This window comes from Amblyomma americanum, chromosome 6 (genome assembly GCF_052857255.1).
Source record: "Amblyomma americanum isolate KBUSLIRL-KWMA chromosome 6, ASM5285725v1, whole genome shotgun sequence".
Taxonomy (NCBI): domain Eukaryota; kingdom Metazoa; phylum Arthropoda; class Arachnida; order Ixodida; family Ixodidae; genus Amblyomma; species Amblyomma americanum.
This window is the reverse complement of record NC_135502.1, coordinates 29,679,318-29,707,158: the sequence shown is the minus strand read 5'-3', so window position 1 is coordinate 29,707,158 and position 27,841 is coordinate 29,679,318. Positions and strand designations below refer to the sequence as shown.

At 44.6% G+C, this 27,841-nt stretch overlaps 1 protein-coding gene across 6 annotated transcripts; it reads right to left on the bottom strand.

Annotated features, from left to right (window-relative positions):
* Positions 1 to 935: 935 nt before the first annotated feature.
* LOC144136542 (uncharacterized) lies at positions 936 to 27,512 on the bottom strand. 6 transcript variants are annotated; one of them, XM_077668931.1, is made up of 7 exons: positions 27,395 to 27,476; positions 24,520 to 24,641; positions 23,608 to 23,881; positions 16,297 to 16,420; positions 13,776 to 13,916; positions 5,537 to 5,756; positions 936 to 1,181 (listed from the first exon to the last, which is right to left on the bottom strand). In XM_077668931.1, the coding sequence occupies exons 2-7, from the start codon at positions 24,557 to 24,559 to the stop codon at positions 1,012 to 1,014; spliced, it is 969 nt and encodes a 322-aa protein (XP_077525057.1). In that variant the 5' UTR covers positions 24,560 to 24,641; positions 27,395 to 27,476; the 3' UTR covers positions 936 to 1,011. The 6 variants fall into 6 exon arrangements, with proteins under 6 accessions (XP_077525057.1, XP_077525058.1, XP_077525059.1 ...); XM_077668932.1 differs by lacking the exon at positions 27,395 to 27,476 and adding an exon at positions 27,275 to 27,357; XM_077668933.1 differs by lacking the exon at positions 24,520 to 24,641 and having other exon boundaries at positions 27,395 to 27,512.
* Between the last annotated feature and the right edge of the window lie 329 nt (positions 27,513 to 27,841).

Below are 27,841 nucleotides of genomic sequence, written 5' to 3'. Positions count from 1 at the left end.
GATAAAGTAAAGATTTTTGCTGGTCCGAGTCACTTTACTATAGAAGGGTTCTACTGTAACACCATTAAAAAACATGTTTCCACAGAGGTTAAGCAATAGATGATAACCGCAATCCTAATGGATGGTGTTGAGGTCCACGCGGAAATAAAGTTTAAGTTATGATTTGTGCTGTGCCATTTAACTCTGTACCCGTAGAAAGAGAATGTTGTTAAACATCAGAACCAACTTGCGCTACAGCATACACGCTCATCGACGCTGAAAACACTGGTTTACGTCGGCAGCGTCTTTTCTTTAGCGCCTTCACTGTCAATACCAAAAGGTTACAAAGGTGACTCAATGTATGGCAAAAAAGATCAAATCAAAATATCAAATATAAAACGAAATGAAATATCAAAAATATCAAAAAATCAGACATGGAGGGTTCCGTGGCAAATATTGAAGGCTATTTGGGTTCCTTGACGCAAGAAAGTTTTATAGCCCCTTGTCTAGTATCATCTAAAGAGTTTCAACGTTCAGCTTCACTGTATCTATAAACAGACATGCAGGCTTGGAGGCACCCCTGTACTGTTTGAGCAGCAATACAAGCAGCCCACCCATGTTCCTATTTTTACTTGCTCTGCTCGCTTCTCAGTTGCTCAAAAAACAAATCCAGCATGGAAGAAAATGATGTACATCAAAGAAAAGTATCATCAGCAAAACAACTGGAACAATGTTTCAATATCAGATTCACACATAGGGGCACATAAGATTTGCACATTTCTGCCAACTTCTGCCCATGCATTGATGGGCAAATGAAGCAACGCTAAATCAGCTTCATGTAACAATGCCTTCTGCAAAGCAGTCACATTTTTAAACTCAAAAATATTTAAACTGCAAATTCACATCAAACTGGAGACTGCAGGTGAGAAAGTTTCCTTAACATAGTCACAACAAACTTGCTTCAACACTTCACATTTATTAAATTCAAAGTTGATGTCTGAGATGCTGGGAACAAGGCCTCGTCCAGCGAGGCTATGGTGATGACAATGGTGCTTTAATACATGACTTTATGGCAGCTGCGATCTGGACAAGAGCCTCAGTGGCACGCTCCTGGAGTCGCGTCTGCCTCAGGAGGAGTTCGTACCTGCGCCGGTTCGACTCCTCAATGCTCCGCCGAAGCTGCTTCTGCTCATCCAGCATCTCTGCACAGTGCATGCGAAAGAAAGAGTGGCACAATTCTTCGATGCAACAACACGCCCAAAAAAAAAAAAACGGTAGTACTTACACAGGTGCCAACTACACAGTTTGTGCAGAGAGAAAGCTAACCCTGATTTTGCGTTGCACCAAGAAGCTTAGTTATAGTTGCTTAATAACAAGAGGCACAGCTGCGCCAACACATACTTTCCATAACACAGATTTGAATTAAGTAAATATTTGTAATCATTTATATTCACTCAAGCCTCAGTGCCACTAGTACATATCTACTACCTACAACCTAAATTGTACCTGCTACCCTCTTTCTACCTTTCTTTTCAACTTGTTCACATTTGAAGCTGGCAATTCGCCAGCAAGGGAAAGAAAGGCCAAAGTGCGAAAAGCTGGAGTGTCATTGGCTGCTGAATAAAGGTTTGCTTTAAATATGTGATAATATATAGATAGCACCACATGTCAAAGGTTCTCATTTTTGGTAAGCTGCTTTTGCACCAGATGAAACTAGTTAACAGTTTTGCAAATATTTAAGAGGAAAAAAAAATTATTTTCTTACTGCCTTTTTTAAATGCCGCTGCAGGGAGGCAGAATCTCACAGTGCTGGAATTCCTGCACTTGTCTTTGACAGTTGTGATTATATGAATCACAAAGACCCAGAACATTTAGATGGCATGCAAAGCAGCGAGTGTATATGGGTACACAAGGCGAAGACTAGGACTAAGGATTCCGAGCCTGACTCTTGAGGTGTCACATCAGCGCAGGACTTAGAAAATAAAATCTTTATCAGAAAAACAGTCTTCAATGCCAGGGATTTGGCTGTTTACAATAACTACATAACCTATCAAAAAGTGAGTTAACGATAAAGGAAGAAGTGCTATACTGATCAGGAAAATTGATATTGTTGAAGAGGCTGTGTTGCCTGGATACGAACGACGGAGAAAACCAACTGTTGTCCCCTCACCAATGTGTCGGGGCTTGTGAATGGAGCCACATTCCTTGCTAAATACCAAAGTACTTCAATACTTTTATTGGTCATGAAACTTCGCCGCAACGCTATGTAAGAGTTTTGTACGCTGCCAGGGGTGACCATGCAGTGACGGTGGGTGTCACCCAAGTGCACCGAACAGACAGAGGTACAGTGATTGCTGTTGTCCCTGCGTGACCATGGCAGTCTGATACCTAGTTACTGCTGCTGCTTCTTCGTGTTGTAGCTGGTATGCTGTACAGGAGTGCCATGAAAGATGCCAAACACTTTCTGTGTAACTAGCTGCCGCTCCGGAGATAGAACGCAAAAAAAAGTGTCATTCTCCTTGCCAAGGAACACCTAACATCGCAAAAAGCAGAGGCGGCTATATTGCAGCGGGGAAACTGGGGCTTTTAATTGTCTCCCTGCATGCAAAACACTTAAACGTGTGACATCGCTCATGTCGATAAATGGGTTGTGAAATGTGCCGTTATGTCACAACATGAGATGCCAAAGCTTGAGCCGGACGCCGTACCAAGCCTATTCGACGGCCTCCTGGCGTACTTGCCTAACCCAAAAGAGAGACACCAGCCAATAACACAATGAAAACATCCAAAATGTTGCTGAGAGCCATCAGCTGAAAACAAGGCAGTGAATACTGCACCGTTCTTGAACACAAAACTCTTCGACATAGCTCCTGCAGCAAATGGGGTTGAAAATGATGGTCTACAAACAATTCCGCGCACAGAGGGGAAGCACAAAGAAGAAGCAATGAGAAGCATGACTTTTGTCACAGTGCATACCTGTCTGTCATAAAACAGGCTAATCATTGTTGCACATATGACTCGCATGAGCAGAGCATAATACTGCGTCCAACACCAACAAGAATTAAGTCAATGAGGCTGATAAAAAGAAACAACAGCTATGTGGCAACGTAAGGCTGTTGATATAATTGCAGAAGGCACCATTTTAAAATGAAGATTCTATGATGACGTAAAAGTTCTGAAGTAGAGAACAAGAGCGCTAGGTTCAGAAGCTTAATGAAATGTCGCCAGGGGGTCACTCTCAGGAAAAGCGAGCGTGCAAAACACCTATTGTTGCCATGACCTAGGGGCATTGCAGAAAGACCAGGCCCAAAATTTTTCTTTTATAAACTTAGATGTGTTTGCTCAAATAATCTTACGTACCAAAAACAAGTCAGTTATTGACATTTGACATGCCTGTAGCCTTGATACGTAGCTTGTAATATGATGCAGTACCTTGTAGAGCCCCTCGGGCTGCACTCGGCGCGCAGGCCATGGCACGTGGCGCCGGACAAGAAAGAGGAAGTTGGGCTAGGCTGCCGCACCGCGAGCAGCGCAAATAAACACCAAATAAACACCAAATTGAATCCGCACCAAACCCTGGCCAATCCCCCACCGTGGGTATGTGCCATCGTATTTGAGGCAACAACAACAACAAATAAACAGTTTGAACCTCAACACTGTCCGAGCTGGTTCTTCCTCGCCTTAGCAGCCTTGATACGTAGCTTGTAATATGATGCAGTACCTCGTACAAGGCGAATAAAAATTGCTCAAAACAATTTGTTCATTGCAGTCACTTTAGTGACTACCAACACGGCCAAGCTAAACAGTGGAAGCCGTTGTATAAATGCTCAAGTACCTCAGGTTAGCTCACCCGTGAAATGCTGCATGTATATCATTACCCACACGACATGCAGAATGCAAATTTTAGTCGCATGGCCTCGCGTCACCCAAAAGGTGTCACACAGCGATTAGTCACATTCTGCCGCACACAACCCTTAAAAAATGCCCAAGTTTAGAGACAAGAACAGCAACATATATGCTCACTACAGGCTGCTGCACTTACATGTCGCATCGAGTTTTGCCAGACACTTTTACAGTCGTTGTGTGCACAGTCATTCGCTGCATTAACAGGCTGGAGCGCAATTTTAACCTGCAGCTTTCTGACTGCAGCTTCATTCTACATTATTTTTCCAGAGTGCACCCCTTCTCATTGTAGAAAGACTGCACAAGTGAAAGAGCTGCAATGCAGCTGTCGGACGCAGTATTTCAGTGTAAACGCTGCTGCATCAAGAATATTGATATGCGATATTCGGATGGAAAAAAATTGTCATGTGCTAATGAAAGTTAGAAGAAACATATTTTCATGCCACCACCATATCATATCAAAGAAATAACATCCCCTTGTTGCCAAAAGTCCTCTCTAAGCTTTGATTTTATTGCTGAGTTTCATGAAATATCTGTTCTACATAAAACACTCTAATGTAATCTTGTTTGCCGGCACCACTTCCTTGCCCTCAGATGGTCAGTGACAACCCTAGCAGCAGCTTCTGTCCCCATATCAAACTTGTGAAGCTTCACGGAAACTAAAAGTATCGAAGGACTCTGAAAGTACTCCCAAATGTTGTCAACCAAAACCTATCACATAGGCTTTTAGTGTGTAAAACCCTGGGCAAAAAGAGTGAGAGCTGTTGGAAGTGCATCCCATACTTGACTGCTCCAAGATTTTCCACACACACACACAAAAAGTTCTGATGCTCAAGATTTCTGCACATTTTGACCACTGGGATTTGCACTAAAGAACTGTGCGGGTGCAAGCAGTTTACTTGCGAAATCAGGTGGTTGATGATGGCGACAACTGATTTTAATGGCACACGGGCAGCATTGATCAAATAGCACCATGGCAAAAGTTGTTTTCCATGCGCACAAAATGGAGTCAAAGACCCATTTTCCAAGAACTTAACCTGAGAGAAGCTGAGCACCTGGCCAGGGGAGAGCACACTGGAAGCCCGCTGGGATAGAGCCCCACACCTACAGCATATGAGGCGAATGCTCAAGTGACTAGGCCGGTAGTGCAGTCGTAATCTGCCGATGATGGTTACACCTGCATTTCGTTTTTGGGCCTTTTCTAGCTTTTCAGTGAAATGCAGGAATCTTTCTATACAAGTCAACTTCAATTAGTCCTAAGTGTGTGTGGGGGGGTCACATAATGCAAAAAGTTATATTCTGACAAACAAAAGACTGCAGCATACATCATATGAAAGCATCTGTTACAGACCAAATACAGTAGCTAACATCTAAAAAGGAAGAAAAAAATCCATGCCAGATGAAGCTTCAATGGTGCCAACATGAAGCTGGTGGTAAAAATAACCATCGAAATCAAGAACAAATGGGCTTGGGCAGGGTATGTACTAAGAGCTTAAGGTAAGCGATGATCGCTAAGAGTAACAGACTGGATACCAAGGGGATGCAAGTGTAGGGGGGGACCAGGATTAACTGGAGAGATATGGAAGAAGCTTTTACCCTGCAGTGGGCACAGTCAGAATGATGACAATGATGAACATGATCGCAAATCACTTACTTTCTAATACTTCAGAAGTGCTAAGCGACGCAGGTTCAATAAGCTGTGAAGTAAATGGCACTGAGGGTTCGTGGAGATGACCAAGGTCCGCTAAAGCATCACTGTTGGTCTCTTGTTGTGCTGGCCATGGCATGGTCTCCGAGGATGCATCCGACATGGCAGCATCTACATCCTCTATGTGGGCCTCTTCAGCTTGCTCTAGTTTAACCCGAGCATCAACCTATGAACAAAGTGATCAGAAGAAATTTGTGACCTTTACCATCTCTACCTGGCAAAAAAAAGTAAACCTTATTGAACCATTTATATAGAGAGGTAGAACCTTTTTAAACAAAGTCTGGTTGAAGCCTAGGCAACCATGTGAAATACCGCTAGTACCATGTACGTACATGGTTAACAACAGAGATGACCACATAGGAGGTGACAGACCAAATGTTAATGCTGACTGCCTATGACTTACTCCAAGCGCTCCAAAGTAGAGGCAGCACTGTTATCGTTCATTCTGGTGGTAACCACTGCACACACAATAATAATGCGCGAAAGAACATGTACTTAATTACATAACGCTGTCAATCAAGTGCACACTCCCAGTGCTCTGTCGTCAAGTGTATGTTCTTATGACTTTTGTGCACTGGCTACTCCAGAATGAAGCACTACCAGCCAGCCCAGCATACTGTTCTCATATGGTTTCGTTTTTTCTTGAACCATTGCACCGAGACAGATGTACAGTTAGAGGGGACGCGGCTTTCAGCGAAATTTTTTGCATTTCTTGATGCATTTAGACCAAAATTTTTGAGCATATTAAAACCATTTTATGACTACGCTCACAAAATTGAACTGTTATTAGACGAGATTTTAATTTTGATTGGTCGGTGCCACCACGTTTGTTTCACCCACTGCCAATGCCATTTTGGGCTGATAATTTGGAGCCGGTAGGCTCCTGATGGAGCAGCATGTGATCTCTGGTAGTGTCAAATGCTTGTTTTATTCCTGCCAACCCTAGAAATTGTGCGAGGGGCGTGCGCCCTGTGTTCATTCTTGTGTGCTATGCCATTAGTGCCTGCAACAATCAACCGGGAGCAGGCGACAACATTTCGACGGAGCGAAAGATCAGCACCTGTGAGCGCCATGCTCGCAGTTCACATGTAGTTTTTGTCACTGGCTGCCAGTAGAGTAAATGCAGCACTGTGTTGCATAGTGTAAGAGACGAAATTGAAATAGGTTGAAGATCAATACCGATGACAGCAATCGAAAACCAGCAGAGGTTTAGCACTAGTTTAAACAGCACTTGTTAAACCTAGTGATACAAGCAAATGCTCTGTAAAATATGGTAACACATGATTTGGCGCCAGAGTCGGTCCGGCACGCGCTCCATCCATGGAGAGACTGAGCGATCAAGCATTAGCGAAGCAGCTGTTACACCCGCCGCTAGTCATGTGGTAAAGCAGCGGCGAGGCTCTGAGCGAGCACAGTTGCGGTGCCTCTCCACAGCTAGTCACGTGGTATGCCATCACTTGCCGCACCTCCGCTCCGCTGGCTCAAGGTAAAACATGCATCAAACTTGGCCTTGGGAGTTGTAGTGCGAAGAATAGAGTTATCGCTCTCATATTTGTGGTGTCGAGGAGCACAGTTTTTAATGAACGCTCGTGCAGCCTGCTTGGCCATGGCATGTGTGACAATTCAGACTGCAGAGCTTACGATGGAGTCACCCCGTTTGCAAATTGAACATTTGGGAGATGGCAGTGAGCTATGTGACTGAAAGAATTCATGTCTGATCTTTGCAATGCTTGTTTGTGGCGATATGTGCAATGAAACTGAAATTCGGTCCCTCTTACCACTCATGCAGGGCTGTTCATACCATGAGCGATAAAAGCCAGTTCACTCAAAGCAGTATGTATTTTCGCCTACTCAGCTCCAGCCAGTACTCAATGGTCCACAAATAACGAAAAATGTGTACAGTCGAGCCCACTTATAATGAACCTGACAGTCATGCAGATTGCGTTCGTTGTATCTGAGGTTCGTAGTAAGTGGACATTCCATATTACAGCCAAAAGTATAAAGCCAAATGCAAGCACCATTTATTTTTTAAAGAAGCTGCTTATGCATGTCTGCTTCTTAAAGGTAGACGCTATAGCAGCACTTTCCAAGCTCGCCAGAGACGTCAGGTGCTACCCGCCGCAGTGGCTCAGTGGTTAAGGCGCTCATCTACTGAGCTGGAGTACCCGGGTTCGAACCCGACCATGGCGGCTGTATTTGGATGGAGGCGAAATGTAAAATGCGCCCATGTGCTGAGGCATGTCAGTGCACGTTAAAGATCCCCAGGTGGTCAAAATTATTCTGGAGACCTCCACTACTCTGGCACCCCTTTCTCTTCCTTCTTTCACTCCCACCTTGCTCCTTTCCCTTACCATGCTGGTGCCCACCAACATATGTGAGACAATTACTGCGTCATTTCCTTTCCTCAAAAAAACAATTATTTTCATTTCATGTGCTCCTCCCGAGATACCTGATGCTAACCAGTTGCTTTGGCGATTGAAGTGCTCACAGCAGCTGGCACTAGGTCAGCCGCCTCAGCATTGTTTTTATAACGTTCTTTTTTTTGGTAGTTTGGGAGTGGTTATGCTTCTGTAGTTTAGCCGTGTAGGTGTATGGCTCTGCTATGTCAGCGTCATGACGCGCGCAAACCAGGTCATTCTAAACAGATTCACATCCGGACAACCTTGAATGACACATTGACACAAGTCCAAGCGCGTCTCAACTAGTGGGTATACAGTATTCGAATGCCTCCACCATCGTTTCCGGGTGTGTAAATCCTACACCACTGAAGCAATTCGTGATGCACTCCAATGCAGTCATTTGCATCTAAGTGGTTTTAATCATTTTCACAGCTGCGAACAGAGATCCTAGCCAGGATATCGGCAGCTGGCAGCTGGCATACGCTGTGATGCACCATCAATAGGGCACCTAGACCGCGTGAAAGATGCGCCCATGTTGAGTGGCTGGTCTTTCGCGTCGCATTTGGTGGCAGAAGCATTTGGTCACCGCATTCAGAGAAGACTACACACGGCGTTCCGCACACAGTTGTCGAGCACAAGCAGGAACTTTTTCTTGTTCGCCATTTAGAGCTCGAAATCAGTGAACAACTCTGTGCACAGTCACGCATCATTACTATACCCTCCCCCCCTTCTCTAGACTAATGACTAGTGGCATACTCGAAGTCGTCCAAGTCTTTGTGTTGGGCCTGTAGTGAACGCGTGAATAGCTCACAAATCACCTTGGCGTGAGAGACTTGCCGGTGACAAATGGCAGCCGCCGTTCGCTGCTGTCAGTAAACATGTACAGAAAGATGGTAAAGTGCACCGTTGCCTTGCCAGGCATGCATTTCGATGGCCGCAGCTGATAAGCAGTTTCGTCTGCATCGTAAATATCATGCCTTTATTACAACTCTCTTGAGTAGCCACGTTCTTTCTTAAGAAGAGGGGACATTGCGTCACAGGAACTGGGAGGTGCTCTTCATCCACTCACCCAACAAGGTGCGAGGTTTTCGACGGTGGGGCTGATTTTGTGGTGCCTCCTCGTTCGCTGTAACTGAGTTGTGCGGCCACAGTGGTATCTGAGATGCAATGCTGTGGCCCTAATATATATTTAGATAGTCACATTGCCCTTATTTGTAATAAACGAGCATTCATTATGATTGCAGCCGTTATAAGTGGGCTCGACCGTAATTACATGGACTGATAGGCTGATATGTTAACGCAATGCTATTAGTACCCTTTACTGGGAAGGTGAGTGCCCCGCCTGTGCTGAGAATTCCAATCTCAGTTGGGGAGGGGCCCTGCTCAAGTCATAGCGTTTGATATGTCTGACACGGTAATCCATTGTTGCCTAATTGAAGAGGGCCTATTTACTATGCATTCAATGCGCTTTCAGTTGAACGATTTACTACACTGCACAAGAGTTTATCGTCCCGTGCACGCCATGTGTTCTTTCTTCTTTCAATGCCATTGCTGCATTTTTGCACACCTTGCAGTTGACTACATCATTCTAAAAAAGCTTCTTACTTGGTGCATTATTGTGCATTCTCTTAAAACGAAAATCGGACCAGCCAGGGCCCCTTTCCTGCAGGTGTCCGTGAGGTCAGCATTCAGACTATGCAACCTTTTATGAAGGTGGCTACTAATGTTACTGGCATTGTGATATGATAAAAGTTGCAGTGAACTTTGCTAGGCAGGTAGTGCTATCAAAGCCTGGCTAACACGTGAATTGCCTCTTCTGATTGGGGTACACATCAGTAAATATGACTTAGCTATAGCACAAAATTGATTCATTAGGATAAATTCAGCATTTCATAAACATCATCACCATTATCAGCCAGGAAAAGTCTCCCAGTGATCGCCTGCCCAGCAACAAACCATTGATTTCCTTAAAATATCGGTTCATGTTTGTGTTCACAACTGATGTTAGTACTTGCAATTGCGAATAGGTGTTAGTAGTATATAAACAATTGTGCAACAATAACATACGCTGTAAGATCGCTTTAACCTATATTCATATGCAAAGAACCATCTTACAACTCAAAGAGCAACCTCCACTTCCGCTGCTATCAATCATGATACATAAACAACATCGTTATCACCCCTGCTGTTTCACTAAAAACGCCAGGGCTTCCATGATCTACCTAATCAGAGTCAGGTTACACACAGCTGCTCAAACATGACAACAGTTCATGACTGGGGACAGGAAATCCACTGGCTAATCAAAAAACAGCCAATGATACAATATGCAAAGCACCAGACAACAGCGAACTATTTGCACGTGCAAATAGCTTTGGAAATTATTATGTGTACATTCTGACTATGTAACCAGAATTAGCTGAGGATTCTGATTAGTATACAGTACATAAACATGGATAAGACGAATTCTTGGATAAGATGAACAATGTGAGATCATTTGGTTAGTTCTCATCATCAGGGGTATGCGAATAGTACTTTTTCGAAACTGAATCAAATACGAATAATCTTGCTTCGGAACCAAATCGACTACAAATAGTTTAGGTACTAACCGAATCAAATAATGAAAGAAGTGAATCGAATACAAACTGAATATTTGTATGATTATTTGCTATTTGAGCGAATATTCGTACAAAACAAATCATATGAAACAGCGAAGGCCGAGAGCCAGCGCTCTGTGGCTGTAGCTTTCAAAAGACTCAATAGTGATCTTCACTATGAAACACGCTGCATAAAGTCAGTATATTAACTTTGTGTCCATCATTTCATGTGCCTAGGAAAGTTACCATTTGCTACTGACAATGCGGCGAAAAACCTAGTGCCACATCTCATTTGATAAGTGGGATGACAGTTCTGTGCTAAGCATAGAGACCGGGTTTGCTGGACCTCGCTGAATCTTAACACACCACCTAGTTCGCAAACTGTTCAAACATTGGAGATTGCATTGGATTTGTTTTAAATAGTTTTGAATAGGTACTATTTGATTCGTTCAGCAAACTGAATAGGAGAAAATTCGATTCAATACTCGAAAATTTTGAATATTCGCACGCCCATATTTCCCACAGAACTCAATGTAAAAAAAAAATCCGCTTAAGATTAACTCTTTAGCACGTTCTCTTGTTAAGATTAACTTTTGGAGTGACCGCGACAAACGACAACCCCGTGCCACAGCACTCACGGGGCGTCTGTGTGGCACAGTCAAGGAAAGAAAAAACATATAAAATGCTCACACACAAGAAAGCACACCCGCACAAGGATGCTTCTATGCACCTTTGCGCAAAACTGCGGGAAAGCAGTCTTCTGGGTGTGCGCACTCTTGCCAGTGCGGAAAAGGTGGGGCACCAATGCACCTGCAATAGCGCACAGATCTCAGACGGTCAGATCTTGACATTGCGTGCGCTTTCCTCACACAAACTAAAAGATGCGTAAGCACAAAGTGCACCCGCTCGTTTACTTGGAGCTTAAAAACTCAAGGCCGCATTTTCAACTGATACGGCGTCACAACACGTGTCATTGCAGCGCAGAGATGGCACGGCGCATTGCTTGCAGTGTACGGAAGGGTGCGTGGTGTGCCTGCTCGTGGAGTTGTTAACAGGCATGCTGCAGAATGAGCGAGATAAGAACTACCCTACTACAGCTCCCCAGCTGGGCACTGTCAGAGCACTCAGAGCAGGATGGAAAGCAAAAATCATTTAAAAAAAGACTGACAAATAGGAGCCCCTGTGGGATATAGCGAGAAGGAAAGAGACGGTGAAAAAAGGAACGCTACATTGCCATTTTCAAGTAGACAACGTGAGCTTGTTTCATGCTCTCAGTCTTCAGCTTACTTCATTCATAGTGCAATAAATGCCCTATTTGCAATTATACACCCTCTGAAAGGCTGTTTTATTCATTCTTTTCAAGTAACATGATATGGACACAACTAGCATGCTCACATGTCTTTTTTAGGGGCAGTTCTGTTACGTCAAATATTATGGTCCCTTCAAGTTTGTCTTAAAGGGAGTCTACTTATATATGTGCAAATAGCTCTGGAACTTCAGAGTGGCTGCCAAAGGGGTAGCTTCTACAGTCATGCAAGCTTCTGCAAAATACATATGCACCTTCCTTCCCTTCCTGACCCCTCTCCCATCTGTACTCCTGACCTATACCATGCTCCAGTGGCATGACTTGGCCTTTGTTCTTTTCAGTGGCGGAGTGCTGGCAACCTTGGAATGCGGCGAATTAAAACAGACTGTGCTCACTCGAGAAAGAAAAACAGTAGGACAAGCGCTTACTTCATCTGACTTTATTCTTTGAAAAGCGAGAATATATACAGAAAATCTAGGCATGCGCAGTAAGAAATCTCATGCGTGATCAACAAAACTGTTCAAGATATGTAATCTCAACTTTAAACAGGTTCGCAGATGTATCGCTGACACAACCTTTTCGTCTTTTTCTTATGTGGTACGCCTCTAAAACCTCACGTGCCTTACTATCACCGCTCCTGCCCAGAATCTTTATCTCATCAAGTGGTGGTTTACACTTTTTGCATTGCTCACAATTTACCCCTGCCGTATGTTCTGCCGCTCGGTGAGACCTTGCACTCTGCGCAGTGTTTGGGTAGATGTGATACGGCGAGGAAAAATTGCGAGCAATGCAAAAAATGTCAACCACGACTTGATGAGATAAAGATTCTGGGCAGGAGCGGTGATAGTAAGGCACGGGAGGTTTTAGAGGCATACCACATCAGAAAAAGAGGAAAAGAATGTGTCCGCGATACATCTGTGAACCTGTTTAAAGCTGAGATCACATATCTTGAACGGTTTTGTTGATCGCGCATGAGATTTCTTACTGCGCATGCCTAGATTTTCTGTATATATTCTCGCTTTTCAAAGAATAAAGTCAGATGAAGTAAGTGCTTGTCCTACATCGTTCTTCTGCTGTGTGCGTGCGTTTTTTCGGCACTAGTGCTTTCCTTTCTCGAGCAATATGAACCATCTAGCCCAAATAGAAGTTCTTCTAGACTGTGCTCACTAGCACAGGCAACACGACAGGAAGAGAGAACTTTTCGTTGGCACTTTTAATACCATTGGCATTATCACAAATCTACCTGGCTACAGCTTTGTTAGTTTGAATTTTGCAATATTTGATGTCTAAAATAAAACAGCATTTCTATTCACAGAAAGCATACACCTGACAGGGAGGGATTTTCAGCACATCCAAATTAAGAAACAAGGGACTCACAAACCAATTATTAAATGATAGAAGGCAAGAGTACTTAAAAAATCCGAATCAGATGGAGGCCCATGTCACAATGCACTGATGGGGAGACAGCCCTACCATGAAAAAATTGCAAAGTGTCCTGCAGTGCATATGTTGCAGTACAAAGCGTGCACTCGCTTCAAAAGATGTGAAAGTGGGATTGTGGTCAGCATAGCAGGTGGAGAGAGAGCATTCATCATCTTTTAATGCGACAGCATTAGGAGGGCCATGAAGGTGAAAACTGTGCAGCGTCAGCATCTGTGTGAGATCTCCACCTGCCAACCATGGCAGGTGGTGTTTAGGGGGTTTTCCCTAAACACCTGCAAACTTTTTCAATGACCTTTTCAGTTACAGGTCTGCCCTTTTACTGTCTATTCCTTATAATTCTTTTATCTAACCAGTCCAGGGGTTAGTGCCATTTTCTAATGGCTTGCAGTGATATTTTGGAAATTTTCTAATTGCCCCATGGTTTTTGAACCTCTCATACTCACAAGTGCCTGGGCACCCTCGGCTGACAACTGTGCACCAGCCGGCGATGACTGCTGTGGTTCAGAAAGGTCAGGAAGACCGACTTCATCATTATCATAATTCTGGGGCTCCTGTCCGCCCAGTGCTGGAATGGTGCTTGTAACCTGTGGAAACAAAACATTTCCTTGTAGTGCTCATCCTGCTTTTGTTCACTTACTAGTAAGAAAGCACAGGCTGCTGCATCACCATGTACTGAAAAGTGCTTTGTCAGAAACTTGGTCTGGGCTTGGCACCCATTCTATCTACTGCGTGCTATCTGTATGTGTTCTTTAAGGCTGATTTTCTAGACGTCAGATTCCATCGCCAACTTTTCAATTCAGTGAAGACGACTTGCTGTGCTGAATCTGTACGGGGCTTGAAGCGAGAGTTTACCATCAAAGATAGCTACAAAAATACTGGCATATTCTAGTAGATATTTCCGTGTGATGACAATAATAAGGGAAGAATGCGGTTCTGGAGAAATTTATATTTTAAATTGGCAAAGAACAGCAGGCCAGAGTCGACGGGGGTTCCACGCTGTGCTCAAACTTGTCACTGTGGTGGCAGACAGGCTGAGTCACCTGGAGAGGACACAGTGCTTTTTATGAACAGGACTGAGCGAAATGCAGAGGGTTACTTTAAGTGGATGACACATCAGGGACCTTGATATTTTCTCTCGCAACTAGTCACTGTTTCTTAAATGGTTGAACCCTGCTTTTTCATCCCTTCTTAAAAGTTTTTAAAAAGCAGACTGCCACTTACTCAACAATCAATTAAAACTTGCAACATCGAGACCGAAAATGATTCCCTGACCACTATTTGGAGTGAATGGTAGTGCAACCTAGCGTCACGGATCCATGTGGAAAAAACTGTCTTCATGTCACTGCACTTTGCTTGCAAAAAAAGGTTATTGGCAGCAAAACCTGTATTTTATATTTTGGCTTTTTCTAGCTCATAATACCTTCATTTTCAATGAAATTAGCCTCCTTGTCATAAGAACAAGCTAATCTATCAATATAGGCCAGCGTCGATCTTTCCTCAGCGTTCCTTCATAACACATATCCACACTTGTGAGTTGCACAAATCGCACAAATGATTTCAGTGGATTCATTACAGACTTGGAGCCCCGACCATGTAGCGGGTGACCATAATAAACTGACAAAACCATTCACATGGCATCTGCAATTCACAGGTGAATCACGCAGTCAGTGCTGCTACAGCAGAATAACATTACTACAAAGGAATAACTTTGATAAGAGTGCTTCATTTTAACAAACAGAATCAACTATAAATATGGTTTATGAGGGTTTACCATCCCAAAGTGACTCAGGCTATCAGGGACACCGAGTGAAGGGCTCTGGAAATTTCAATCACCCGGGTTTTTTTTTTTTTTAATATGCACTGACATCGCACAGCACACGAGCCTCTAGAATTTCACCTCCATCGAAATTTGACTGCCATGGCTGGGATCAAACCCGAGCCCTATGGGTCAGCAGCAGAGCGCCATGACAACTGAGCCACCACACCTCACAGCGGCATCAACTGTAAATACTAGTGGCAACAGAAATAGAGGTACAATCATGCCCTGTTAATACGACTCATATTAATACGACTCCTGTTCATATGGATGATCTGGATTATGAACAATCCTTCTGGGGACCAAACTTTTTCAATGTATTTATGTCTCGTCAATACGTAAACAAGCTGTCCAGACAATGGACAGGGTGAAAATGCTCCGAGCCCATATGGGCCTACATATTTTTGTCCATTTAATACCAACACTGAAGAGAACAAAATCCCGAGTGCTTCTACCAGACGTTCATATCTTTGTACTTTGAGTACAGAAAACCCACGAAAGATAGCAGTAATGCTGTGGTAATGGCCTGTGTGTGTATGGTTTCATGCTTTACTGTGGCATTGGTCAACACATCTTACCATGTGCCGCATAGCAAGAATAGCTGCAAAAAAAATTATCGCTGTGTGCTACACTGAAAACTACCTTCAGCAGGAATCAGCCGAATGAGTACATAGTTCTTGGAATACGAACAGTTGTAGTAAGAGATATTTCATCATTCCAAGACACGCCATCATGCGTCCCATGAACTACAAGGTACTTCAAACGTGCTTCAACCGGCATCGCATGATTTTAAAGTTAACGGTGACCTGAACAATGCACCTGGAGCTCCCAAGATTGCCTGATTTCCATTTCACTGCCCCTCACAATGCACAAAAGCAGTCTGAAATCATAAAGTATTTTTTTCTTTCAAAGCCTTTCTTTTTTGTTTTTCGTCACAATTCATTATTACAGACAACTCGCTCTATGGACGCTTTTGCCTGGGAACTAAAAAGTGTCCGTGTTAAAGAGGCACGTCATGCTAGCCACATTTTGCTTGCACTTTCATTTCATTCTGCAATGCAATTGCAAAATGTTGATTCTCTCAGAACAATCAGAAGTCTGGCTCTGCAGTGATTTTTATTACTCCCTATTCACCATTTATGTATCACCTGGGCCTGGTATGAGCTGCTTGATGTGGGCTTTGGCTTCACTTTGCGCATGAACCGGTGGATGGCCCAATAGAAAGGCCAGCTGGGCATGTTCGACTGAGTCACACCTTGCTTTGTCCATTTCCTGCACAACAGAATTGGAACAAAAATCAGGTAAAGAATACCATCAAAAATGCAGACTTGAAATTGAGGCTCATACCAAACGTATTAATAGAGGTTTGTACAGAGGTTTATGTTGTTAATACCATGCTGTCATATGACTCATATCATACAGTCCAGCATTTGTCTTAGCAAAGCAAATCTCACACAGCAGTAGCAGAAACTGCTCATTACGTCTAAGCTACCAAAATCATGTATGCTTCGACAAAGGTGCGGATTTTAAATATAAGAGCAAAAGGTACTTGCTTGTAAATGTAAACTACAAAGACAAAGTTAAGCTCCCAGGCTGCGTAGAGGAGGAAATGTCCTAGCAAACTGAAAAGTATATCACAAGCAAAAACCATATTTATGCTGAGTTCACTAGTTTCTTTAAGTAAATTTATTTATTTATTTATTACTACCTCAAAGGCCCCATTGAAGGGGTATTACATGGAATATTAAATTCCAGGAAAAAGTCCATGTAGCTATCTTAGTTCACAGTGGTTTATGCAGGGACATTTTTCAACCACTTCTTGCCATGTTTCCGAGTCCATGGACTGTCAATACCAATCTTCCTTCAATTGCTACCCAAAGATCCTCCTATGAATTGTTGATCATCAACTGCATTAAATATGAAAAAAAAAGAAAACTGCACTTCAAAGGCCAAAGAAAGCCTCGAATACCACACAAGCATAGGTGGAAAATTAAACTAGCAATCCAAACCTCCCACTGCGCTTCATGATTTGCATCTCGATTTTCAAAAAACAGCCAACAAAGTGAAGAACGAAGGTCTACAGAATAAATATGTCCTGTGAAAAACCAGGGTGCAAATATTACAAATGAGCACCCCTACAATGGCTTTTTTTTAGACAGACTTTTTCGTTCATAAACTGCTTGCGAAATTCTAAATTGCACAAGGATAACTGCAAGAAAGTAAAAGCTCATCATGACATCAACATTATTCACATCCAGAATGTTTAACCAAGCATCAGTGCATTCACATGCAGCCTAAGAAAGGCAGCAATCCATTTTCATGTTGCACCTTCCATCCATCTTCAGCTGCAGAGGGCTGCAGCTACTAAGCCACCTTCATGTGTTGATTTTCTAAAGTGTGCAGTGGTCCGTTGAAGCTCCGAAGTTGAATCTGTCTACTCAAGGGCCACTGACCACCCTCTGGTCAAAAATATTTTCTGCACCTGTGTTTGTGAGGCGTTGTCCCCGGAACATGCAGCAGCAAACATTTTTCAAAAAGACTCTTTAACAGCAGAGTTACAACCACCGCAGTCAAGCTACTTCACTATGCTCCTCTCCTTCCACTCCCTCTCCAAGATTTCCCTCTCTCCCGACTGGTCCACTAGCCTCCGCAAGTGAAATTCACCCACCTCCTCCGATGCTAGCGGGAAGCGTGGAGTCAGGTGGAGTACTTCATATGTCTGCATCATGGCCACAGCTCCAAAAGTATATTTTTTTCTTGCCTTTTGATGCCCAAGATATCTGAGGAAGGAAGGGGCAGTGGGGCCTCCTGGCAGTGTTTCATTGCACTTCTTTTGTCTTACAAGTTTTTTTCCCGCCTCCTCCAACCCCTTCCCTGTTCTCCCTGGATAGGAGTTAAGGCATTTTCTCCACATACTGAACTATCGAGAGAGACAATCACTTAGACCATGTCAACATGCTAGCAGGCGCATCCTTTCATATAGTATGTTTGTTTCCGTCAGTGTCATCCCTAGTTAGTAAGCGTCCGTTTCATGCCTGTATGTTTGTTGCTTCAGTGATGCCTCCTTGCTGCTCTATGAGCAGAGGGGCGGGAGTTCTTTTCGTTCGAAACACACTGCGAAGCGTGGACCAGGGAATTATCCGGCATTTCTTGGAAAGCAAGCCTGTGCACGTGTGCGTGTTTCTTCTGCATGTTTGTCTTTTCTCTGTTTCTTTGGTCACAGCTTTCAACGAAACTGAGAAAAAACAAGGACAGCGGCAGGGTAAACAAGATAGACGAGCGAGAAGCGGTGTGTGTGCGGAGTGGTAAAGATGTACAACACTGCACAGCACACTAGACACTCTGGAGCCTACATGAACGAGGACAAGAAATTAAAAACTTTCTTTTTGTGGACTTCTATGTGTGCGCTTAAAACGAAAGGCACGACGCAAAAGCACGCGCTATGCAGAGAGGGCACAGCACATAGGCTATGCCGCCTTTCAACTGTCAGAACGATGAACCTTTTGCGCCTTTTGCGAAAATGTCATCGTCAAGGGTGGGGAGGTCAGCTTCCGGAACGGAAGCGCAAAAGAGCTTTGATTTGAATTTTTACTGCTTTCCAGGGTGCGCATGGATCTAGTATTTTGCAGAGGTTATCTGTGATGCCTCAACTAAGCACTGGACTTATTTGTTCAAAATGTTCAGGCCCTGGTCAGTGGCCCTCTAAATAAGTACACATCTTATTGGCCTTACCACAGAAGGCAGTCTATAATGTAAAACACTAATTTCAAGCAGTACAAGTTACTGAACAAGTTTTAACAAAAGTCTTAATTACTTGTGGGCAAGAGTTTCATAGCAAACGTCCTCTCATACACTTACGCACAACATACTTCATTGCACACAATACAACCGAAAAGTATCGGGTCATATTTAATGGACTGTTTCCAAAATCTCTCGCTTAGTTGGTTGCTCCTTTGGCCACCTGCAAGACATGTTTACTCAAGCACCAGTCATCAGTCTGATCTTAGTCCATTTTATCGGCAGTGAAATGCCAAGGACTAAGGTGGCATGCATTCAGAATATGAGAGTAATTCAATCAGTGCACTTTTATCAGCATCACCGCAACCATCACCAAAACAGCACTGCAAGAATTTCATTGTTGTTCCAATCACTGAATTGTGATCTAAAGCCAAAAAAATTATTTCAAATAATATCAAACAGTAAAGTCACTGTTGAAATCAGAACTTCACACAAGGTTGTTGATTACATGGCTCTGCTATTTTTCAGCCTAAGCATGACATCAAACACCACACACAGATTTAATGGCACCTCCCTGCTGATAAACCCAGCCAAAAATGACAGCACAACAAAGGACAAATTTTTTTTACATGCCTATATTTTTTTATTACCTCAAATATGAACTAAAGTATGGCTTCTCCCAAAAGGCTTTCACCCTTCAGCCAAATATCCAAATACCTGGACAATTTGTGAACATACCAAAATGTGCATGCAACCTACATATATACTAAGCTTCCTTCTCCCTATAATTTATAAAGTTGAATGAAGCTGATGCACAATCAAAGATGCTCCATACATTATTTCTGTGCCCAGTACTTCCATTAGCCTACATTGTTCAATAATGTATGCATGTGTGAAAGCACAAGTGCACATGAAAAGTAATGTGAGAAAAATGCACCAAAAATCCCACAAATTTTTCTTCGTTGTTCTGCATTTCAACATCCTCCTGAAAAAGGAAAAGAGATAGTGCCTTTTTGTGCAAATGCTAAACCTAGACTATTAGGCATGGAAGAGTGGAAGACTCCAGATTAATATTTGCTTAAATCATTTCTAGTGTACATCAAAATCTTATGACATATTCCAGTCGGCGGTCCGCAGTAAGTTTACTTGTGCTGCAAAACCGACCCCCGTTTCAATGGGCGATTGGGATGCACATCCTGAGTTCTGATTTTGGACTGTGACAGAGTGGTCCCTAGACTTCCCAGACATCTTGCTCCTTCACGGATTCAGAGAGCTGCTCCAGATCGGCAATCGGAATATGCCATTCGTTAACACGCAATTTCAATTTCAGGTTCCATCAAAATACAGCCAAAGCATCATCATCATCATCATCAGCCTTACTACACCCACTGCAGGGCAAAGGCCTCTCCCAAGTCTCTCCAATTAACCCTATCCTTTGCCAGCTGCATCCACCTTTGCCTGCAAACTTCTTAATCTCATCCGCCCACCTAACCTTCTGCCGCCCCCTGCTACGCTTACTTTCTCTTGGAATCCACTCCCTTACCCTTAAGGACCAGCGGTTATCTTGCCTTCGCATTACATGCCCTGCCCAAGCCCATTTCTTTCTCTTGATTTCGACTAGGATGTCATTAACCCGTGTTTGTTCCCTCACCCACTCTGCCCGCTTCCGATCTCTTAACGTTACACCTATCATTTTTCTTTCCATGGCTCGCTGCGTTGTCCTTAACTTAAGCTGAACTCTTTTCGTTAGCCTCCACGTTTCTGCCCCGTAGGTGAGTACCGGTAAGATTATGCTGTTGTACACTTTCCTCTTGAGGGAAATTGGTAAACTGCCACTCATGATCTGCGAGAATTTGCCATATGCGCTCCACCCCATTCTTATCCTTCTAGTTATCTCCCTCTCATGATCCGGATCAGCTGTCACTACCTGCCCTAAGTAGACATATTCCGGCACACTTTCTAGGCTCTCGCTGCCAATTGTGAACTGTTGTTCCCTTGCTAGGGTGTTGAACATTACCTTGGTTTTCTGCATGTTAATTTTTAGACCCATCGACCTGCTCTGCCTGTCTAACTCATTGATCATGATTTGCAGTTCACCTCCTGAGTGACTCAGCAAGGCAATGTCATCAGCAAATCGCAGATTATTCAGGTATTCTCCATTTATTCTTATTCCCAACTGTTCCCAATTCAGGCCTCGAAATACCTCCTGTAAACATGTGGTGAACAGCATTGGCGAGATCGTGTCTCCTTGCCTGACGCCCTTCCTTATTGGAATTTTATTGCTGACTTTATGGAGGACTATAGTAGCTGTGCAGTTGCTATATATATCTTCCAGTATTTTGACATAAGGCTCTTCTACCCCCTGATTACGCAATGCCTGTATGACTGCTGAGGTTTCCACTGAGTCGAATGCTTTCTCGTAATCAATGAAAGCTATATATAGAGGTTGGTTATATTCTGCGCATTTCTCTATCACCTGATTGATAGTGTGAATATGATCTATTGTGGAATATCCTTTACGAAAGCCTGCCTGATCATTTGGTTGATTAAAGTCTAACGTTGCCCTGACTCTATTAGCGATTACCTTAGTAAATACTTTGTAGGCAACGGATAGTAAGCTGATCGGCCTGTAATTTTTCAAGTCCTTGGCGTCTCCCTTCTTATGAATTAAGATAATGTTTGCATTCTTCCAAGCTTCTGGTACAGTCGAGGTCATAAGGCATTGCGTATACAGGGTGGCTAGTTTTTCTAGCACGATGTCCCCTCCATCCTCCAACAGATCTGTTGTTACCTGATCCTCCCCAGCTGCTTTTCCCCTTTTCATTGCTTCTAAGGCGTTCTTTACTTCATCTTTCGTTACTGGCGGGATGACGCATTGCTGTGAACTGTTGCATTTCTCACTAAGCTCTGATTACATTGGCTACTGTACAGGTCTGTGTAGAACTCTTCAGCTACGTTAACTATCTTATCCATATTGCTAATGACATTGCCCTGCTTGTCTCTTAATGCATACATCTGGTTTTTACCTATGCCTAGTTTCCTCTTCACTGTTTTTAGGCTACGTCCGTTCTTTATAGCATGCTCGATTCTCTCCATATTAAACTTCCTTATGTCGGCTACCTTGCGCTTATTTATTAACTTTGATAGCTCAGTTAGTTCTATTCTATCGGTAGGGTTAGATGCCCTCATGTTTTGGCGCTTCTTAATCAGATCTTTCGTCACCTGAGATAGCTTCCCGGTATCTTTTCGAACTGTCCTACCGCCTACTTCTGCTGCGCACTCCGTAATTATTGATGTCAGATTATCGTGCATTGAATGAACATCAAGATCATCTTCCTCAGTTAAAGCCGAATATCTGTTTTGCAGCGCTATCCTAAACTCCTGTGCTTTCCCTCTTACGGCTAACTCGTTAATGGTCTTCTTCTTCACTAGCTTCTTCCGTTCCCTCTTCAAGTCTAAGCTAATTCTAGACCTTACCATTCTGTGGTCGCTACAACGCACCTTTCCGAGGACGGCCACATCCTGAATGATGCCAGGTTTAGCGCATAGTATGAAGTCGATTTCATTTTTATTCTCACCATTGGGGCTCTTCCAGGTCCACTTCCTGTTTTCTCGTTTGCGGAAGAAGGTATTCATGATCCGTAAATTATTTCTATCCGCGAATTCGACCAATAAATCTCCCCTGCTATTTCTAGAGCCTATCCCATAGTCACCTACCGCGTGGTCATCAGCCTGCTTCTTGCCCACCTTCGCATTGAAGTCGCCCATCAGTACAGTGTACTGCGATTTTACTTTATTCAATGCCGATTCTACGTCCTCATAGAAACTTTCAACGGTCTGGTCATCATGGCTGGATGTGGGTGCGTAGGCCTGCACCACTTTCAGCTTGTACCTCCTATTCAGCCTAATTACTATAGCTGCTACCCTCTCGTTAATACTGTAGAGCTCCTCTACGTTGCCAGCTATATCCTTATTAATGAGGAATCCCACACCTAGTTCTCTTCTATCCTCTAACCCGCGATAGCACAGTATGTGTCCGTCCTTTAATACTGTATACGCCTCACCTGTCCTCCTAACTTCACTAAGCCCTATCACATCCCATGTAATTCCCGCTAGTTCCTCAAGCAGCACTGCTAGGCTAGCCTCACTAGCTAAAGTTCTAGCGTTAAACGTTGCCAGGTTCAGATTCCAAAGGCGGCCTGTCCGGAGCCAGAGATTCTTAGCACCCTCCGCTGCATCACAGGTCTGACCGCCGCCGTGGTCAGTTGCTCTGCAGCCGCTGGGGACTGAGGGCCGAGGGTTAATTGGTTTGATCATAGAAGGTTGTGGCCAAGTACTACACCAGGGTGGCCAAATCCTTCTCTGGTGAGAGAGTGCGTTATCGGTTCTGGTCACCGAGATCAGGCCGCACTCCAGGCCTGGTTATGCAATTCCATCGACACGCGGATTTTTTTTTTTTTTTTAAACCCGGTGGAGAATTGCGCGGCACCAGGATTTGAACCCCAGTCCTCTTGCACGCGATGCGGATGTTCTACCTCCACGCCATCGCTGCTCCACAGCCAAAGCAACCAGGCATCAAATATGATTTCATGCTAAGCAGCAGGACACCTTGTCTGCTAAGCTGCCAAGGCAATACCTTTCGACACTTTAATGCCAGCTGAACATTTCCAGTTAAAGCACAAGCGCAACAACGCTGGATGTTGCAAATTGTGACACTGTACCTGTACATCTGGGTCATGTTTTCAATTTTAGAGTGCACTTGCTTCTTGTTCTTCATGTAGCCGCTGGCACGTAGACTTCGGGCAATCTCCAGGTAGATAGCCCCGTTGCGTTTTTGGCGCCGTAGGTCATCAAAATGTTTCTCCCAGAGGTCAATAAGAACCATCGTCTCCAGGTCGGACCAGGCCACGCGGGGAGCCTTTGTAAATGTGGCAACAGTGGCTAAGGCGGCTGGAGGGGCAGCTGGAAGCATGGGCAAGCTATGCATTGCTTTTGCTGCATACAGGAAAAAAAAATAAAACATCTGAATATTGGCAAATCAGGAAATGTAGACACTAAGTAGCCAGACTTGTTTCAGGAATCAAACCGAGTATAAATGTAAACAAAGCAAACTTGGTCTTTAATGAACGATAACCTTAATAATGTTGCTCTGAATGTAAATCGCTTCAAAGCCAGCCTTCACAGTCAGTGGCACTGCTGTCATTCTTATGGTACATTTTCCTTCAAAATTTCCTCATTGCACATAACACGACAAAAGGCCATTGAAGGCCACAAAGATAAAGATTTAGAAACTGGCCGCAGTACTTACTGCAGCAAGCAGCACTGCATAATCCAGCTTGCCTAAAGTGCTGCGACCCCGAACAGCATTTTTTGCGAATAACACCAACCTTCACAGCCGTATTGTTAGGCTTCAGTTTCAGTGTGGTATGACGTTCACAACTACGGAGTACCTACAGTGATTACACCGTGACTCTCGGCCCAAATGCGACAGGAATTACCCCCTCTGGAGTTATTTTTACAAATTGCACACAACACCACAAAAAGTCAATGAAAACAACAGGCAAGTGACAAGACAAAACTGGCAAACATCTAAAATGCTGTATGAGACTGCCTGCTCGAAAGCTGTTACTTACTCCGCGCGGAGATGCTGCAAGGCACGGCGCTTACTTCCATTTTCAAGCTCGGATGTCGTTCCAGTGTTCGGTGCGCTTGTCAGAACCGCACTGCCACTTGCAGCCCGCAGCAAGCAAACGAGCTAAAAATCAAATTAGGGACCTACATTCGTAACAATAACTACTAGCGGCATGTCTCACGGTACGCTGAAGCGAAATATAAAAGACGACGAAGGGATTGTTTCGCTGGAAGAAAACGTCAAAATCGCCGCACGCACCCCAAAGCCATAACAAAACTGATGTTAGAAGCGACAGGACTGTCTGTAGTTAGAAGAGTTCGTTTCAGAAACCGAAACTCCAGCGGCGGCCGCGTTTCGATGGCGGCGAAATGCAAGAGGTGCCCGTACGTGTGCTGTGCGATGTTAGTGCACGTTATAGACCCCAAATGGTCGAAATTATTCTGGACCCCTCCACTACGGCCCACCTTTATTCCTTTCTTCTTTTTTCCCTCCTTTATCCCCTTGTTTTATGGCCATAGAGTTTCAGTAAGAAACTCTATGCTTACGGCGCGGTTCAGGAGTCCACAGAGATGCGAGTCCAGTTACTCTAGATGTGAAATAGTTACTGCGCCATTTCCTTCCGTCAAAAACCAATTTTCCAATTTTTTCATTATCTTGCAGCCAATTTTTGAACCTGAAGGCGGCCTTGAGAGGAGAAAGAGGTGCCATAATGGAGAACTCTGGAATAACTTCTAGCGCCTGAGGGCCTCTACCGTGCACCGCCATCGCAGAGCACACGGGCGCCTATTGCGTTCATGCTAACTGCTCAGTAGGGGAAGGAATGAAGCAGAGAGTGAAAGAACAGAGAAGCACCTTAGTAGAATGTGGTGGTGGTGAAAAACTTTTATTTACGATTATTTACAAGAGAGAGTGGGAATTGGCCTTAAGTGCCACCCCTTACAAATAATAGGAGGGGTCCCTAGTCCGAAACCTCTGTGGCTGGCTTCCGTGGCAGCTCGGGCCCTAACGACGAGGGCTCTTTGACATCCTCACACATCTGTAATAGACGAATTGTGGCCACAAGACGTTTAGGTACATCCGACATTTCTCACTGATCGGCAAACCTGTATACCTGTCCAAGACCAGGAGCATGGCCCGTACCCCCTGGGTACCAGAGGAACTTCACAGGGAGCAGTCCTCACTCAACCTCTTTAATCTCGCCATAGCTCACCCCCCCACTGCTCAGTAGAAGGCTCCGGTTAAAACTTCGACCACTTGGGTTCTTTAATGTGCAATACAATCGCCCATCACACGGCCGGACGTCAGTTACACTTCTCAACTCTCGAGAAAGAATTATTGGGCAATGAAAGGCGCAGTAACTGCCGCATTTCTCGGTGCGCGCCTCACCCACGCCGTGAAGAGAGTAAGGTGTGAGTGAAAGAAGAAAGGGAGAAAGAGGATGCAGTGGAGAGCTCCGGAATAATTTTTGCCATCTGGGATCGATCTTTAAGTGCACTGACATCGTACATCACATGGGTGCCTTTCGCGGTTCTCCTGGATCGAAACGCGGCCGCCACGGCCAGGAGTGCGAGAGAGAAGGAAAGATAAACAGGAAGAGGGAAAATTGGCTGTGGGGGAAAGGAAATGGCGCAGTATCTGTCTCACGTAGTGGCGGACACCTGAACTGCGCTGTAAGGGAAGGAATAAAGGAGGGACTAAGAGAAGAAAGGAAGAAAGAGGTGCCGTAGCGGAGGGCCCCGGAATAATTTCTACCACGTGGGGACCTTTAACGTTCGCTGACATCGCACAGCACACGGGCGCCTTAGCGTTTCGCCTCCATCGAAACGCGGCCGCAAAGGTTGGGTTCGAACCCGGAATTGCTGGTGGATCGGGCTTTATGCGAAGTAAAATCCCGTGGACTCCTGGACCAGTAGGAGACCACCCTGGAAGATATTTTTTTTTGTCTAGTAAATGTTGTTTCCATCCATCCATCCAACCCGGTTACTCCGGATCAGTAGCCGAGCGCTATAACCACTCAGCCACCGCGGCGGAAGGCAGGTATGTTAACTAGAAGGGAGCTCCGGTTGGCAACCCTGCACTGAGGAAGAGGGATGAGGTGATTGAAAAGGGAAAGAGAGAAGAGGCGAGGTAGTGGGAGAAGAGCAAGTAACAAGGGTCGGCGCCTGGCATGTCCGAGTCGGCCTATTCGTCTTCCTCTTCCACTGCTCTTTGGAGAAGGTGCTGCCTATTGGTCGCCACGTTCGAATGCTGGCCTCTTCGTCTGTCTCTTCGAAGCGTACGGTAGGGTACCCGGCACATCGTTCGATGTACAGACATATCGCGCTAGAAAGAGCAAACGGCTTGCGCTATACTGAATCCCGTAAGTGACACTACGTGCCTTAGACCGGGACTCTCTTGACGCAGCAGCTTTGCGGCGGGCACCAGATCACGAACTGAAGCGTTGAGCGGGCCAACTCTACCGTCAAGTGCTGCCGAGGCCACAAGCAAGAGAGTGAGAGGATGAGAATAACGTACGTGCCACCAATCGAGGCAAAACGGCGTAGACGCGAAGCTTCATCAGTGCGTGACGCCGAAGCTGAACGCTACAATTCGCGTTATAGTTGGGAAACGTCCAGTTAGAGTTTATACGGTCAGCAAAAGCCTTCGTATAAGTCCTTTGGGAACATGAAACTTTATGATCATGCCTCCAACGTTTTGACCTTTTAATGGCAGACTAGAAGTACGATTTCTGAGCGTGAACGGGGTTGGGCGCTTACGGTGCTGGAAAGTGCCTGAGACGACCTCCTTCAACACTTGGGCCATGATGGTGTGCCTCTGGGCGCCGCAGGGACGGTACTAGTGTTGGAGGAGATGAGCCTTGGTTAACCTTCGCTTACCTTCTGACGGCATGTAGCGGTCACCTGTACTGCGGACACGCCAGAATAGATAGGCTGGGGGCTGGGGGCTTCGGTGGCGGTAATTGTGTGCTGACGCGCCGGAGACGGCGACCCGGGCAAATGACATTTGTCTCGAGGAGACGAACGCGCGGAAATGCCATTTCACGGAGCTAATGTCATTGCTGACGAACGCCTTTGTGACGGCTGCTAGGCCCAGACAATAACATTGGACGTGAGCGAGGTGGCGATTTGAAGAAAACAAGTTCACGGGTCGAAAGAACCCGGGCAGAAAAGGAAAGAAAAATTATAACGAGACAGGGACGCGCCGGACCACGAATCTGATGCGCACGATTGCTATTGTGATGTCCCGCAATGACGAGTGCACGAAAAGGTAATATACAAAAGATGATAATTTCTGTAAAATCAAACAGGCGATATGCGTATATG